The 17,249-nt window shown below is 49.4% G+C and overlaps 1 protein-coding gene across 3 annotated transcripts in view; it reads left to right on the plus strand.

Moving 5' to 3' along the window:
* The first annotated feature begins 8,708 nt into the window (after window positions 1-8,708).
* Window positions 8,709-17,249, plus strand: part of AACS (acetoacetyl-CoA synthetase) — a 52,168-nt gene continuing 43,627 nt past the window's right edge. For all 3 annotated transcript variants that reach the window (XM_061169201.1, XM_061169203.1, XM_061169202.1), the window contains exons 1-4: window positions 8,709-8,986; window positions 13,498-13,601; window positions 15,503-15,623; window positions 16,587-16,700. In XM_061169201.1, the coding sequence (XP_061025184.1) occupies window positions 8,854-8,986; window positions 13,498-13,601; window positions 15,503-15,623; window positions 16,587-16,700 (472 nt within the window). In that variant the 5' untranslated portion in view covers window positions 8,709-8,853. The remainder of the gene's footprint in view (window positions 8,987-13,497; window positions 13,602-15,502; window positions 15,624-16,586; window positions 16,701-17,249) is intronic.

The raw sequence follows: 17,249 nt of genomic DNA on the forward strand, positions 1-17,249 counted from the left end.
CTCAGTAGCTTTCATTTCCCCATAAGTATTTATTGAGCTGCTACTTTGTCCCAGCAGCCGATGGGCAAGAACCAAGTGCTGCCCTGGAGGCACACCAAGGACTTAGTTTCAGATGGTGATTAGCGCGGTGGGTGAAAAAAACGGCCATTAGGGTGGAGAGTCGGGGCAGTATTTCGAATTGTAACCACCTACAATGAAATGGGGGTGGGGGAAGCTGTGTGTGTGTGTGTGTGTAAATAAGATTTCTCTGCATCTTATTACACCATCTATCCCCTCCTTCACCATTTGTGCCCCCTGACTGCACTAGAGACAATTTTTCAGGAAATACAGCCCTTCAGGGAGCCTGGCTTCTGAAGAATGAACTTTGCAAATACATAAGAAGCCAAATCAAGCCAGAGGGTGGCAAGTCACCTCATCTGGTCACCGTTTCTTGCCCTGTTAAAAACAATATAGAGAGGAAACCATGGCAAGCCTTAGATGACTTGTATGGCTGGTTTAAATCTGTAGGATTAAATGAGACCTCTGCTTGCAGGAACACCTCTTTCACCGGAAGCACTTAGCTAATAAGGAGTCCGGCTGTCTTAAAACCCAGTACATAGTGTATCACCGAGTTGTGGGTGATCTTGAGTGGCTGAGTGTCGTACAGAAAGCACAAGAAAGTGGCCTGTGCCCTCTGGGTGTTTGCCTTCAAAAAATGAACAACGTAAGAGTTGCGAGTTAAGTTTTATTTGGGGCAAAATGAGGACTGCAGCCCGGGAGACAGCGTCTCAGATAGCTCTGAGAACCTGCTTCGAGGAGGCCAGGGGGGAGCCAGGATATACAGGAGTTTTGCAACAAAGGGCGGGTAGCCGGGAAGGTCAAAAGATTCTTGTTAATTAAAGAAAACCAGACATCTCAAGTTAAGGGATTTAGCGCTTTTCTATGTATGGGAAGATGCAAGAGTCTGGGCTCACTGAAATCATTCCTTTGAGATGCACCTCAGCTCTGGGGCCAGTATCCTGTATTTTCACATCCTGAGTTTCCTCAGGGCTCATGGGCTCACGTTGAAGGGTTGCAGTCATTGATGACTGTGACATCCTTTGTTTATTGATATGGCAGGAAATATTCCATTTATCAAGTGGTAGAGATCAGTGAGCTGTAGGGGACATTTGCATTCATGTGACACATATTTCCTGCCTGCCATGTGCCACCACAAGGAGAAGAGGCCCTGCTTTCATGGAATTTCATGGCAGTGGGAGAAGACAGAATAGAAAAAAGTAAAGAAATTAATAATCAGAATGATTTAGCCTTAGACTATGAAGGAAGCAGAGCGAAATACTTGTAGCTTGGAGAGGGGGAAGGAAGGTGTATCTAATTGTTGGCTGGCCGGGGAAGGCCTAAGGGAGGGGATGACAGTTGAACTGATAACAAATGTCTATGTCAGGTGATCCCAGAAGTGGTCCAATTCATCCAAAACCAATTTGCCAAATGCCAATGTGCCAAATAAGCAATTCACTGGGTTAGCAGAATTGGCCAGATTTACCAATTTATCAAAAAACAGGTTTTATGTGAAAGCCACTGATAAAATTTCATCCCATTCTCCTACTCATGCTTTTTCTAACCAAATGAGCCTTGCATTTTCCCATGCCTCAGCTCATGCCTCCGTATGCCACAGAAAATATTCACCCACCTTTCATTTCTTTTATATGTATTTGCCCTTCATCAAAATGTATGTCAAATTCAACATATCCATGAAAGCTTTCAGTTCTGAATGAAATCATGAGAAAAGTACTTATTTGGCACTTTCATAGGAGATCACACTGAGGCAGGAGATAGATGGGCTCCAGGCTAGACATTTACAACTGGCCTCCTGTTCACACTTCCTGCGGGGAGAAGACGATGGGCTCCAGGCCAGACATTCATTACCAGCCCCCTGTTTACATTTGCTGAAGCAAGAGACAAACAGGCTCCAGGACTACATATTTATGACCGGACTCCTGTCTATAATTAGAGATCTCCACCTCGATATAAAAACGAGCAATAGAAATAGGGTAAATAACTGGACATTGGACATTTTTATGGCAGGAACAGAGTGGGACTAACTCCTGTTAAAAGATCAAGAGGTCATACATCTCCGATCCTTGGGGCAAGGGAGACATTGCACATGTGCAGGAAGGCCCCTTGGGGGTCAAAAAGGAGGGGACACCACCCCATAATAGGTGATGCTAAGGCCGTCGCATAGGCGTCTGGGCTGTAATCCATGTTGGAAAGAAGTTGCACACGCATGTTAGGGAGGGTCCTAGGGCAGGGCAGGTGTGGAGAAAGATACCAGATAATTGGCCAGAGGTGAACAGAGACCTGGAAGAACTGCCCTATATGCATGACTTAACTGCCTCTTTACTGGGCTCCTCCTCATTGGGGGGAAGCCCACACCCTTCCTCCCGGGTGTGCATCTCTGCCCTGCTTCTGTCTGAACCAAACAAACTGTTTCTCTGTGTGCTCTCCCACTTGTTGCTGTGCTGTGTCTCTAATAATAAACTTTGTACCTGTTTTTACAGTTTTGCCTCCGTGAGAAATGCATTTTTCACTGGGGGCAAGAGCCAGGGGGTGTGGTGGCTGGGATCCCTAGTTTTCATCCAGGCTCCCCAGCTTCAAGTCCCGGGCAGGGAATTAAGATCTCGCTTCACGCCACCACTCACTGCTGCCTCTCCGAGATCATCACTGTGAAATAATATTACTGGTTTTTAAAGAATTTGTGCTTCATCTGACCTCATTCACAATCGCTGTGGTCACTTTCAAAACAGTGACTTAATCCAGCTATAATGCAGTTAATAAAAAATATTTTGGAACAGGTATGAAAGTTCTTAATAACTACAAATGCATTGTTTTTAAAATCATTAATCATAGCAAATAATCATTCTTTGCATGCAGATTTAATATTCTGGGAATGGAAAATTGTCATGAAAATTCGTAAATAATAAAAAAGTAATCAAGATCCTTAAACAAACAACCAAACAAAACACAATAGGTTTTATGGCTTCATCTTCTTGAATTAGATTTGGTGAGTAAGAATATAGTCTTCTGATTTTTCCTTGAATATAGAAAATATGCTTCATGAATCTATTCTTATTCGGTCTATTGAGGAGCATCCAGCCAGAGGACCTTGAGTGTTAACCTTGAGGGTTCTATCTTGTTCTGTCTGTCCCTGATTCATAAGCTCTTGTGTATGTGGGGAAAGGCCGTGCTGTGATTGTCTTGTTCCCTCCTGTAGCCTCTGAGCCATTCTAGGCTTTTGTATCCATCAAAAACAATTTGTTGAGTGATTGAGTTCCATGTCCAAACCGTGCCCATGGAAATCGTTCTTTCTAGGCTCCAGGAAAGAGAAGGCTTGAAGTGGGGGCCTCTGAGCATGGATGGACATTTGGAAGTATTTACATACACTGTCATCCTTTATTTATTTATTCTGCATATCTTTACGGAGCATCCTTGGGGCGCCAGGCTCTGCTCTAGGCTATGAAACAAAACTGACAGAGACCCAGATCTCGTGGAGCTGACATTCTAAGGGGGAGCCAGAGCATGGACAGGTGAGCCAAGATAATAAGCTTTAACACTGCAAGGAATAACCGAATACATTCCCCTTATAAAAAATAGGAACACAGGGACTTCCCTGGTGGTTGAGTGGTTAAGACTCCGCCCTTCCCTTGCAGGGGGCACAGGTTTGATCCCGGTCAGGGAGCTAAGATCTAGCATGCCACACAGCGCGGCCAAAAAAAAGGAACACAGCAGACAAGATTACAGCGTCTTTCGACATCTGCTCCATGGATTCCATCGGGTGACTCTCTCACTATTTATTTACCCCTATTCCTGGTGAGGACCTTGGGCTGTGGCCACATCTTCTCCTCCGCTCTCCCCTTGGGTCTGGAGAGGAGGTGGAGAGGTTGAACTTTGGGCCATCAGTTCAGGCACATCTGGCCTGGGTACCATCCTCCCGATTTCCACATCCCCATGGGTGGGCGGGGCGGGTTGAGGCAACCACACCATGGAGGCCAGAAAAACAAATTTTCAAACAACCCTTTGACCTGGTAAACTCAGGGAACTTGGCTGAGTCCCTGATTGGAATAACCCTTTCCTCTTTCTTCTGGAGCAGCCCGGGAGAACCTCTTGGGCACTAGCTGCTGGAAATGAAAATATGCCAGCTTCTTGCCTCAGGAGGTCTTCTCTGTTCTTCCTTGAGTCCCACTTCATGACTCCTTTAGTTAGGACTTGGGGGAAATCAGTTTTCTGCTGCAACTTACTTTCATCTTGTCTGGGCTCCAAGGACTGCTTGTTTTACCTTCCAAACTATCTCTCTCTATATATAGACATTTAAAGATGTGGGGACGTCCCTGGTGGGGCAGTGGTTAAGAATCTGCCTGCCAATGCAGGGGACATGGGTTCAAGCCCTGGTCTGGAAAGATCCCACACGCTGCGGAGCAATTAAGCCCGTGAGCCACAACTACTGAGCCCGCATGCCTAAAGCTCGTGCTCCGCAACAAGAGAAGCCACCGCAATGAGAAGCCCGCGCACCACAACGAAGAGTAGTCCCCTCTCGCTGCCAGGAGAGCAAGCCCACGCATAGCAACGAAGACCCAATGTGGTCAAAAATAATAATAATAATAAAATAAAGATGTGTACCTATAGAAGCTTATATTTATATATAGGTATATAGACCTATAGATAGGTATCATATATCATATACATATCAGATATATATGATACCTGTATATATTCACATTATATCATATATATATCACATACATATGAATAGGGATAAGTAAATGATGGGATAGTCATGCAATGGAATCCATGGAGCAGATGTGGAAAGATGCTGTAATCTTGTTTGCAGTGTTCCTATCTATGATACATATATACAATCTCCTCCTTTCAGCATCTCCACCTGTCCAGCAATATCCCCCTAACAGGTCTCTGCTTGCACTCCATCCCACCCCCTCAAACCCAATCCCATTCCCTCTGTTACCACATAGCAGCTAGAATAATCCTTTGGAAATGTAGGTCACATCACTCCCCTGCTCAACACTTTCCAGATGGCTTCTCATCACACTTTGAATAAAACCTGAAGTCCTGACCCCGTGGCCTTCCAAGGTCCTGCATGGTCACTACCATTGGACTCAGGGCCTTTGCACTTGCTATGCCTTCCGACTGGGAGGTTCTTCCCGAAGATCAGCACTGGGCTGGATGCTTTATTTAGGTGGAGAATCTTCAGTTCTTGTCTTCCCTGTCGTCGTGGACCCCTGAGACACAGGAGCGGTGACAGAGGGGTCTTGGCCTGGGGATCTGACCCTCCCTAGTTATTACTGATGGCTTCATATTACTCATGGCTTCAGATCAGGTGGTCTAGCCCAGCGCACATGCGTGATGAAAGTACCAGAGTGAACAGAGGCCTCTCGGGGTGGGAAGTGAAAGAGAGAAGAGAAACAGGAAATTCATGTTGTCGAAACCTGTTTTAATCTTGGCTTCTAGGTCAAGTGTGGGTGCCGCTCCTCTTCTAGACCCTCAGTTTGGGCCTTAAAAAAAAAAATTCCTTGGTATTTGCAAATACTCATGCCTTTCACATGAAACTGCTTCAACATATTCCAGAGGACTCAATATGGATGCATAATTCACTCTATTGGTTAACCGTCAAGTGTATGATAGTGAGGACTTTGAAACATGGAAAATCTAACTTAATGCATTCGACAGTGGGAGAAATAAAAAGGAACATAGGGGACCTTATACGTGGAGGGGAGATTCCAAAGAAGTGACTGGGAGGTCAGCCCTCTGATAACAATGTAAGTGCATTTGCTCTGGCAAATTTCTATATCCTTTAACATTTTTTTTGGAAGCAGCTAGCATACCCTGGGGAATTACAGATCAGGCGTGTGGTGTCTAAATAGTATCCATCTGAATCCTTAAACCAAAAATAAGCAACTGGTGGGACTTCCCTGGCGGTCCAGTGGTTAAGACTCCGCGCTCCCCATGCAGGGGGCCCGGGTTCAATCCCCGGTTGGGGAACTAGATCCCGCAAGCCGCCACTCAGAGTCCCCTGCTACAACGACGATCCCATGTGCCGCAACTAAGACCTGGCACAAACAAATAAATAAATAAAAATAAATAAATATTAAAAAGAAAGCAGAGCCAAGAATTAACAAAAATAAATAAATAAGCTACTGGTACATGGGGAAGATGGGAATTGTAGAGACCCAAGGGAGGTCACCCACAGACAGTTTAAGGTTCTTGGTAAAGGAAAGTCCTTTCAGCTCTGTTCGCATTTTATTTATTTATTTTTAATTTAATTTTTATTTTCTATTGGAGTAGAGTTGATTTACAATGTTGTGTCAGTTTCAGGTGTGCAGCAACATGATTGTTGTACATATACATCTATCCATTCTTTTTCAGATTCTTTTCCCATATAGGTTATTATCGAATATTGAGTAGAGTTCCTTGTGCTATACAGTACGTCCTTGTTGGTTATCTATTTTATATATAGTAGTCTGTATATGTTAATCCCAAACTCCTAATTTATCCCTCCCCAACTCTGTTTCATTTTAAACGGGAAGAACTTTCTTGCATCTCTTCCTTTCCTCCTCTCTGAGCTTGCTAAGAAGGATATGGGGTAGTGAGGAGGGGCCTGAAAAGGGTGAGAGTGTCAAGGGGTGATGCCTGAGAGTGTCAAGGGGTGATGACAAATAGCCTGTTAATTTTTAAGTTTTCAAAATTTAATATTTGTATTTATGATGAAAAATGTTAAATGTCCACTAGAAATTATGCAAGCGAGAACACAATTTTTCAAAATTATTTTTAGAGGCGTATGTGGACAAACCCATTTCAAGACCATTGAGTTCAACGGAAACATTGGTGGCTAACGTGGGGCAAGCAGAAAGAACATCGGCCGAGCCTGGGACCCCAGGAGACCTCGGCTTAGCCAGTTATTTTGACTATAGCTTACTTCTCCTTGGGTTCTCCTATAGGTGCTGTGCCTGGTTGGGGGGCGCCGAGGTGAAGGAATTAAGAATGAACCAAGCGGCTGTCAGGTGTATAAGTCCAGCCCTCCTCCTGTTCCAAGAGAAATTGTCAGCCCACTGGTGAAACTCTGGAATTCCATGCCCCATGAGGGCTGGGTCTATGCTTTACACCGTGGAACTCCTTACACCCCCTGCCCCCCGCCCTTGCTAGCCCACAGGATTTACTCACTGGGCATTTCTGAATGAATGAATGTTTCTTGAGTTCCTACTATGGATCGGGCTCTGGGGACCTTGTGGTGACCAGTTAGACAGGGTTTTTGCTCCCGTGGAATGTGCATTCCAGTGTTAGAGGGATGAACATATATACATGAATCCCTCGCAGATGAGTCTTCTTCTGGGTTGAGATGGACTCATGCTTTCACAAAGGAGATGACTTGCAGACGGAGCTAGAATTGGTCCAGAACTTGGAGGTCAGGGGAGGGGGATATTCTGGAAGCACCCTGTCTTAAGTTAGAATCTATGTTTCTTTGTCGTTTCTTTCTAAAACCAAAGTCCTCACCGGTCTCCAGGACCCACCTGAGCTTCCACCTCTTCCTTTATTGACCTTGTTTTCTACTCTAGGTCTCTCTTTATTGACCTTGTTTTCTACTCTAGGTTCCCCATCTGGCCTCCCTGCTAGTTCACTAACCACGTCCAACACTCTCCTACCTCAGGACCCCAGCACCTGCTGTTCCCTCTGCCTGGAAACTTTTCTCCCAGATACTAAATAGCTCACTCCTTCTTCAAGTTATTGATAGAAGTACCCTTTTTAATGGGACCTTCCCTGACAACTTTTTTTTTTTTTTAATATCTTTATTGGAGTATAATTGCTTTACAATGGTGTGTTAGTTTCTGCTTTATAACAAAGTGAATCAGTTATACATATACATATGTTCCCATATCTCTTCCCTCTTGCGTCTCCCTCCCTCCCACCCTCCCTATCCCACCCCTCTAGGGGTCACAAACCACCGAGCTGATCTCCCTGTGCTATGCGGATGCTTCCCACTAGCTATCTATTTTACGTTTGGTAGTGTATATATGTCCATGCCACTCTCTCACTTCCTGACAACCTTTTTTAAATAGAAACACTCCTCCCATGTTTTCTACCCTCCCCTGATTTTTCATAGCACTTATTACCCTTTATTATATGAGTGATCATCTACATATTACTCTATTATGTATATTATGATACTCATTGGTATACTGTTTTTTATTGTATATATTATACTATGTATGACATATATATAATATATAATATTTGTTGATTGACTCTGCTTCTCCCCACACCTGTCCCTCACCCCTTATCTCTTGTTGACAGAGGGCAGGAATTTTGCTTCGCTCTGTGCTGTATCTGCAAAGCCCGCACAGTGACCGGTACTCAGCAGGCGCTCGGTAAATAAGGGCAGGAAGAATAAATCAATCGGGAATGAATGAACACATGAACGAGCCTGCGGCCTCTGGCTCTTGCCCTCCAGCGCTGCTTTAACCCCTTCGCTCTCCAGGTGAGGTCGGGGAGCCCGGGCCCAACGCGCCTGCGCAGCCCCTCCCGGTCGGCGGGCTCAGGCTCTAGTCCCGGCGGCGGCAGCACTCCTTTGCGAGGCGCGGCGCCCGCGGAGGGTTACACTCGGGGCGGGGCAGGGCCTCCGGTAGGCGGGGCCTTCGGGGGCGGGGCTTGCTGAGAGTACAGTTAGGGCTGCATCTCCTCTTGCAGTTGCTCCACGTCGGCCGCTTCGCTCGGCCTCGTGTCACGCGCCCCGGCCTCCGCCGCCGCCCGTGGCCCGGTCCCCATCCCCGCGCAGCCCCGGCCTTCCCGCCGGTCGTCCCCGTCGCAGCCATGTCCAAGGAGCCGCGGGCTGGGCGGGAGGAGATCCTGGAGTGCCAGGTGATGTGGGAGCCTGACAGCAAGAAGAACACGCGGATGGACCGCTTCCGGGCGGTCGTGGGCACCGCCTACGGCCTGGCGCTGGGTGAGTGCGGGGCGCGCGTCCCGGGGGCTCCCCGGCCACCTCCCGGGGCCAGGAGCTTCCAGAAATCGGGCTTCCCCCTTGGGGGTCCGAGGGACCACCTGACAGAGGGACCCTCCTCCTGGGGTCCCGGGCGCCCCCTTTTCCGGGGCGTTGGTGTCAGGGTCCCTTCTAGTTGTTGGAACGGTCTCCTGATTTCCAGTTTCTCTCCTCTGGGGGTTGGACGAGCCACTGGACGGGGGGCCCCTCCCCAGGGGTGGGACATCTTCTGACTGTGCGGTTTTGCCCCCTTGTCTGTGCGGGTTGTCACCTCCTCTGCTTTCAGGGAGCCGGTCTCCTCTTCACTGCAGCATCCATCTCCCGGAGAGGGTTCCCCATCTGGTCTTGGAACCCCTGTGGACTGAGGGGTCCCTTGCTAGGCGTTCCTACCTGTGAGGTGTGCTCCCTGGGGTCTTGCCCTCCAGCCTTGGGGGCTTCCTCCCCGACCCAGGGCCTTTCTGACTTTTAGCTCTTCCCTTCTGTTGGTGGGGAGTCACTCGTCGGCCAATAGTACCTCGTGCTGCCCCCTCATCCCCCCCCCCCCCCAGGCTGACCCTGCTAGAGGCCAGCATGGATTCTGGGCACTGGGGAGAAGGATGGTCAGGTAGGAGCCTGCCTCTGGGATTGGGGCCGAACTCCGTCCCCTCACATATTTACACTCCCAGCCCCAAACCGAACCTAGTCAAGGGCCCCCCTTCCAGCTGCCGCCCTGGCCTCAGGAGCCACCTGGCTGGGTGTGGACCTGGGCGAGGAGGCTCTTTTCTGGATGAGACGCTTTCCCCCGCATCTGCCTGGCTGGTCCACCTACCTTCTGCACCCTCCCCGCCTCAGGGGTTTTCAACTCATTATGGCCCTTTCCCTCCTCTTCTGGCCCCCTCCGCTGTCCGCAGGGACTCCTGTGTTACTGTTGGTGGCATCACAGTTCTCAGGGAGCCTCACAGAAATGGAGACGTGGGTCGTCTGACTTCTTACATCGTCCCCTTTCCAGCCCAGTGTCAGCATCTCCCCTGGGGCCCTTGTTTCCTCTTCCCTGAACTGGTAGGTTTTCCTGCTTCCTGCTTCTCCTCCCTCTGCGCTTCAGTACCGCCTGCTTGCGGGCTTTGCCAGAGCAGTCTTGATGCACACGTCTGACTTTGTCACGCCTGGGCTCCAGGGCTTACAGTGACTCCTTGTTGACCGTGGATTTGCAAACCCTGCCGCCTGGCAGCTTGCAAGTCCTCCACAGCACGGTGGGTGTCATAGCTTCCACGGAGCCCCGTCCCTTGGCTAGCCCAGCTGCATCCCTCTCCCGCCCTCTTGCTCCCTGGGCAGCGAGCCCCTGTAGACAGGTGTGGCTTATTACTCGCCGGGCCTTCTTTCAGGTAGTAGTTGGTAATGTGTGTTGGATTGGGGGATAGACTTTTTTTTTTTTTTGCCGCGCTGCGCGGCTTGTGGCATCTTAGTTCCCCGACCAGGGATTTAACCCAGGCACTCGGCAGTGAAAGCGCGGAGTCCTAACCACTGGACCGCCAGGGAATTCCCTGGGGGACCGACTTGATTCCTAAGAAGAGCCAGGAGTGGAACTGCATTCTTCTTCCGTGTTACCGTGCCTTGGTTCCGTCTCTCTTTCCTCTGCCAGCTGTTCCCCCTGCTGCTTTACAGAATGATTTCACAGAAGGGCAGTCCTGTGAGGTGCGTGAGACTGCGCTGTAATCTGACTGCCGGGATTTTGAAGTGGCTCCACCACTTCCTAGCTGTGTGATCAGAAGGAAGTCACCCGATCTCCCGAGCCTTGGTTTCCTCACCTGTAAAATGGGCGTAACGAGAAGACCCGTATCACTGGGTGACAGATGATCGGGCCGAGCGCCCGCCCGCACCTGGCCTGTGGGGTTTGCTGAGTAGACACTGGCAGAGGCACCAGTAGCTCCCAGTCTGCCTGCCCAGCTCCTCTCTGCCCTTCAAGGCTGGGACTGGTGGCCTGCGGGCCACGTCAGGCCTGCAGACTTAGTTCGGGCGGCTCACACGCTGAAAGACCGCATAGGAAAAGTAAGATTTGCAACTTCTTTTGAAAACCCAAAGGCCCGTGATGCTGGGTCTGTGTCCTCACATGACGGCATCAGCTGAGCTGCGTGGGGCTCCTCTCTTGGTCTGGGAGTGGTTTAGACCTTGGTTTTTTACTTTTCCTCCTCTCCCACGCCTGATGGTTAACCCACCGTGCTTCTCTCCTTTCCGTGGGCTTGGCCCTGGACGTTTTGGTCTTTGCTTTAAGAGCCAACTCAAATGCTGCATTCTCTCTGATTATTCTCTCTGACTGTTTTCTCCATTCCTCTGCTCTCCAAGTGCATGTAATTTGGACTTTCAGCCTGTCTTGCCTGTTCATTTATTTGTGAGCATTTTTTTTTTTTTTTTTTTTTTTTTTTTTGGCTGAGCAGCATGCGGGATCTTAGTTCCCTGACCAGGGATCGAGCCTGTGCCCCCTGCAGTGGAAGCGCGGAGTCTTAACCACTGGACCGCCAGGGAAGTCCTCAAGTGTCTTTATACCACAAACTGCAGCTCGCCTCTGCGTGCCAGCATCTGGGACAGAGCTGGCCAACGAATAGAAGGCTTGGTCTCTGTTCTCCAGCAGCTCAGGTGTACTTGCGGGGAGAAGGCTCGTGCAGGGGTAGCAGCGCTGAGCCGCGGGTGTAGGGGTGCGTGCTGTCCGCCTTCTGAGCGCTGGGTCTATCAGGATGCTGTTGAAGAGCGCTGGCAGGATCTTGAGCTGAGACTTGAAGGTGTAGGCTGGTCAGAATTCTCACAGCTGGAGAGGAGGAAGCAGGTGAAGTGGCAAGCGAGGCTTACAAACTCGGATGCCTGCAGGGATCCGGCAGGTGACAGGGGTATTAATAACAGCTAATAGTTAGTGAGCACTTCCTGCACGCCAGGCCCCATTCGGGAACTTGACGCGGATTAACTAACTTAATCCTCAGTAACCTGGCCAAGGAGCTGCGGCTTTGATCTCATTTCCCAGCTGAGAAAGTGGAAGCTCAAAGTCTTGGGTGAGATCTCGCAGCTGTGAGCAGTGGAGCTGGGCTCAGTGCTCGTCACTGCTGTGTTAGGTTGCCTCTCGCATGTGTGTGAAGGGCCAGGTGGGGCAGCTATTACCTGCTTGAGCTGATTGTCACCGTGTGGAGTGACAGGGCATTAGCTGCCTATTGCTGCATTGCAAATCACCCCAAGACCTGGTGACATGAAACAACGGTAAATGTTTAGTATTTCTCAGTTTCTGCGGGCCAGGCTTCCGGGAGTGGCTTATCTGGTGGTTCTGGCTCTGGATCTCCCGCGGCTGCATCCACCCGTGGGCTGGGGCTGGAGGCCCGCTTCCCAGGGGCCGGCTCACGTGGCAGTGAGTCAGTGCTGGTCGTGTGCGGGAGGCCTCCGTTTCACGCCGCCTAGGACTGCTTGAGTGTCCTCACAACATGGCCACCGGCTTCCTGCAGAGCAAGTGATCAAGGCGGAAGCTGCAGTGTCCTTAGGACCTTATGACCCGGCCTCACAAGGTGCACTCGGTCATTTCCTTAACAGTCTGGCTCAGCCGGGGGAGGGAACGACACAGGGATGTAAATACCAGGAGGTGACACTCGTTGGCCGGCTTCCATGGCCAGATGTCCTGTCTTCTCAGGAGAAGCCAGAAATCTCGCACTTCATTTGGAAACTGAATTTAACGTCAGCCCGTTCAGTTCCTGAGCATCGCGTAGACTGAACTAAACGTGCCTGTGGTCCGTCCCCCGGGCTTCCAGATCGCAGCCTCTGAGCTGGGGGGGGATGGCGGGGGACACGTGTGGGCAGAAGCCCCAGGAGCCCCTGCTCGGCTGGAGAATCGTGTCGATCCCTTGGCTGAGTCGTGGACGGTGGGAAAGTGTCCGCTCAAAGCCCACCCGCTTCTCCGCCATCCGCTGGGGTCCTCGCGATGCTGAGATGCCGGGGTGACTGCTCGCTCCCCGGGTCGGCAGGCTGGTTACATCCTCCGCCCTCCCGGATGCGGTGGTGGCGCCCTGTGTGATGATGGGCTTTCCAGGTCTTCAGGGGAGGCCCTGCTCCATCTCTTGTGTCAGCCCAGAGGAGGTTTTGGTGCTGGAGCTCTTGGCAATTTGTGAGGACCAAGGTGACTTAAAAAGCACTTACATAGATTGCCTGAGGCCTCACAGCTAATAAATGGCCAAGCCAGGATTTGAACCCTGGCCTTCTGGGTCCAGAGTCCATGGTTTTAGGCATGCTGGTTAAGGTATAAAATCACCGCCTCGTGACTTTTGTTCATTTGGGGACTAGCGGTGGTGGGTTTGCTTTAACAGAAACTAAGATGCCCTGCGCTCCCAAGACCCTCTCTCATCAGGTGCCTTTGAACCCCTCAGTCACACATAACTCCTCAGGTGTATCCATCTTATCACTGAACCAAGACTTTCCTCCTAAGATTTGTCGGAGTTATGTGCCTTTTTTTCCTTTCTTTTTTGTTTCAGAAAATTACGATGACTTATATCATTGGTCAGTTGAGTCATATTCGGACTTCTGGGCAGAGTTCTGGAAATTCAGTGGAATTGTCTTCTCACGCACGTATGATGAGGTAAGTAGAGATTTTGCTTACACGTTATCTTTTCGTGGTTCTGATCCAAAATGAAGTGTTAATTTTGAGGAAGACTAAATCATATCTTCTTTTAAATCCCCACATCAGCGGGAAAAAGTCATTGCCCTAGAGAGTTGGCAGGAAATTGTGTTGGGGTCACGGACCTCATGGGGACTCTGCAGGCTCCGGACCCCCCGATGCGTGTGGACCCAGGCCTTGGCCTGGGAATCTGAGTGATCCAAAGAGTAGGGCATCGCTGTATTTTTATTTTATTAAAATTTTTTAGAATTGCGGTAAAATACACATAACACAAAATTTACCATTTTATCCATTTTAAAGTGTACAGTCCAGTGATGTTCCATACATTCACATTTTAAAAATTTATTTGTTTTATTTATTTATTTTTGGCTGCACTGTGCAGCATGCGGGATCTTAGTTCCCCGACCAGGGATGGAACCTGGGCCCCCCGCCGTGGAAGTGTGGAGTCCTAACCACTGGACCACCAGGGAAGTCCCCATACTGTAATTGTTTTTTCTTTTTTAAATTTATTTATTTATTTATTTTTGGCTGTGTTGGGTCTTCATTGCTGCGCACGGGCTTTCTCTAGTTGCGGCGAGCGGGGGCTACTCTTTGTTGCAGTGCACGGGCTTCTCATTGCGGTGGCTTCTCTTGTTGCAGAGCACGGGCTCTAGGCATGCGGGCTTCAGTAGTTGTGGCACGCGGGCTCAGTAGCTGTGGCACGCGGGCTCAGTAGTTGTACGGGCTCTAGAGCTCAGATTCAGTAGTTGTGGTGCAAGGGCTTAGTTGCTCCGCGGCATGTGGGATGTTCCCGGACCAGGGCTCGAACCCGTGTCTCCTGCATTGGCAGGAGGATTCTCAACCACTGCGCCACCAGGGAAGCCCCCTGTAATTGTTTTTTAAACTATCAGTAGTTTTGTTATTTACCTGGATTTTAGAGATTTTTATTTATTCCCTCAATAAATATCCAGGGAATAAGAAGTCTGTTGTGTGTTTGGTTTGATTATGGGGTGAGCCATTCTGAAAGGTTCACCTGGAGAAGAAACCAAGGTTCCAGCCCTGAGGGAGGAGGCACGGATCCAGATTCCTAAAAACTGTGGCGGGGTGTCCGGTGGGCCGTGCACTTTGATCTCCTGGTTTCCATGCTCTGGTCAGCCCTGGAACATGCGGCAGCTGCCGTGTCTGTCTGTCCTTCTCTCATCAGCATCGCTCATAAAGTAGGTGCTTAATAATTAACAGACTAAATTAGTGGGGTGGTGTTTTCCCTTGGCATTAATTTTTTTTTAACTTTAGTGAGGAATTGATACATATAATTTTTTTTTTTATTTGTTTGCGCTGGGTCCTTAGTAACGGCAGGCGTGCTCCTTAGTTGCGGCATGCAAACTCTTAGTTGCGGCATGCGTGTGGGATCTAGTTCTCCGACCAGGGATTGAACCCGGGCCCCCTGCATAGGGAGCACGGAGTCTTAACCACTGCAGCACCAGGGAAGTCCTGATACATATAATTGTATCTATTTCAAGTGTACACGTGAATGATTTGATATACATGTGCCTTGTGGAATGAGTACCAAGATAACTGACACATCCGTCACCTCACACAGTTACCTTTTTCTTTTTCTTTCTCTTACCTTTTTCTTTTTCTTTTTTTTTTTGTGGTGAGAATAATTAAGATCTACTCTTAGCAACTGTCAGGTACACAATATCGCATTCATTTCTGTTTTCAGTTTCAAGCCTTTGGGCCAGGTCAGCGTTCAGTCTATACAGCGATCTAGTGATGCCTTGGGCCGGCGAGTTAGCTGGCCTCCTGTGACGCGGAATCGCTTCTAGGTATCTGGTGTTGCTCTCACACACATGCGTGTCTCGGTTTGCTGTCGTCCTCTGTAGGTCGTGGACACGTCCAAAGGGATTGCGGACGTCCCTGAGTGGTTCAAAGGCAGTCGCCTCAACTATGCGGAAAACCTCCTGCAACATGGGGAAAATGACAGAGTGGCCCTTTACGTGGCACGTGAGTCCCGACAGCTACTCGGATTTTCCTCTCGTAGTGTGACGGGGCCACGTGTTCAGAGAGGCTCCGAAGCACTCAGAACCTGCAGCGTATGATTTCCAAACAATAGCTCGGCACCTTTTTTTTTTTTTTTTTATGGTGAAAAACACAAAATACTAACTTTACCATCTTAGCCATTTTTAAATGTACAATTCAGTGGTGTTAAGTATATTCACATTGTTGTGCAGTAGATCCCTGGAACTTTTTCACTGAAACAACTTTCCAAAGTGTTTAGTGGAACTTTTCCAGTAAACACTGATTTCCCCTCCTTCTCCCCCAGCCCTTGGAAAATTATATTAAAAAAATCACAACCAGGGCTTCCCTGGTGGCGCAGTGGTTGAGAATCTGCCTGCCAATGCAGGGGACACGGGTTCGAGCCCTGGTCTGGGAAGATCCCACATGCCGCAGAGCAACTGGGCCCGTGAGCCACAACTACTGAGCCTGCGTGTCTGGAGCCTGTGCTCCGCAGCAAGAGAGGCCGCGACAGTGAGAGGCCTGCGCACCGCGATGAAGAGTGGCCGCCACACCGCGATGAAGAGTGGCCCCCGCTTGCCACAACTAGAGAAAGCCCTCGCACAGAAACGAAGACCCAACACAGCCAAAAATAAATTAATTAAAAAAAAAAAAATCACAACCAAATCAAAGGATTCTTCACTTAATAAAAACATTCCCAATAGTAAAAAAAGAATCTTTAAATGGCAAATTCTGGGCGTGCGTCTCAAGGACGCCCTTTCCCAAGCCTTTCTGTTCCGGAACGTCAGGTAAACCTGCATCTGGTTTACGTCCCCTGCACCTGTGTAGCGTCTCCTGAGCGCGTATCTCTAACCTGTGTTTGAACAGGTGTGAGTTTTCATCCATGTCTGTGACTCAGAACCTCTCTTTTTAGGACGGTCCGAGGATGACCTGTCCTTTTTCTCTTCCCAGGGGAAGGCAGGGAGGAGATCGAGAAGGTGAGTTTTGAAGAGCTGCGGCGACAGGTGGCTTTGTACGCCGCGGCGATGAGGAAGATGGGCGTGAGGAGAGGAGACCGGGTCATCGGTGGGTACTTCTGGTGCCTGTCACAGTGGGGGCAGGGGGGTGGCTTGGAAGGAAGGAGGTGGCGTCGGGTCAGATTGCACGCACACGGCTTCGCGTGTGTACACGTGCGGCACAAACCAGATGAAGAGGGACGATCGTTGCAAGTGCGGCCCAGCCACAGTGAGCTGGGCTGTGAGGGTCCCCGGCTCCCGGCCTCCACGTGGGCATGTCCTCCTGAGCCAGTGCTCACAGACGTCTACTATTATTATTAATAATAATTTTTTAATGCATTAGTTATTATTTTTTTTTAATGAAATGTGGACCTTAAACTAAACACAAACCAGAAAGTTCATCAGGTCCTTGATGACAGAGCCAGGACCCCTTCCAAGGTCGGGAAAAACTGCTGCAGTTTCTGGGCCTGCCCACCTCCAACTCGATGCTTTCTTGAGGAATTCCTGAGGGCTGGTTTCCATTCTGTGATTTTCGCCGTCTGTGCTGACACGATTGTAGACTCATTCCTAATCCCCAAAACCCAGCAGAGGGAGTTTTATCAGTGGAGAGACTCACTAG

This window comes from Eubalaena glacialis, chromosome 15 (assembly GCF_028564815.1).
Source record: "Eubalaena glacialis isolate mEubGla1 chromosome 15, mEubGla1.1.hap2.+ XY, whole genome shotgun sequence".
Lineage (NCBI taxonomy): Eukaryota > Metazoa > Chordata > Mammalia > Artiodactyla > Balaenidae > Eubalaena > Eubalaena glacialis.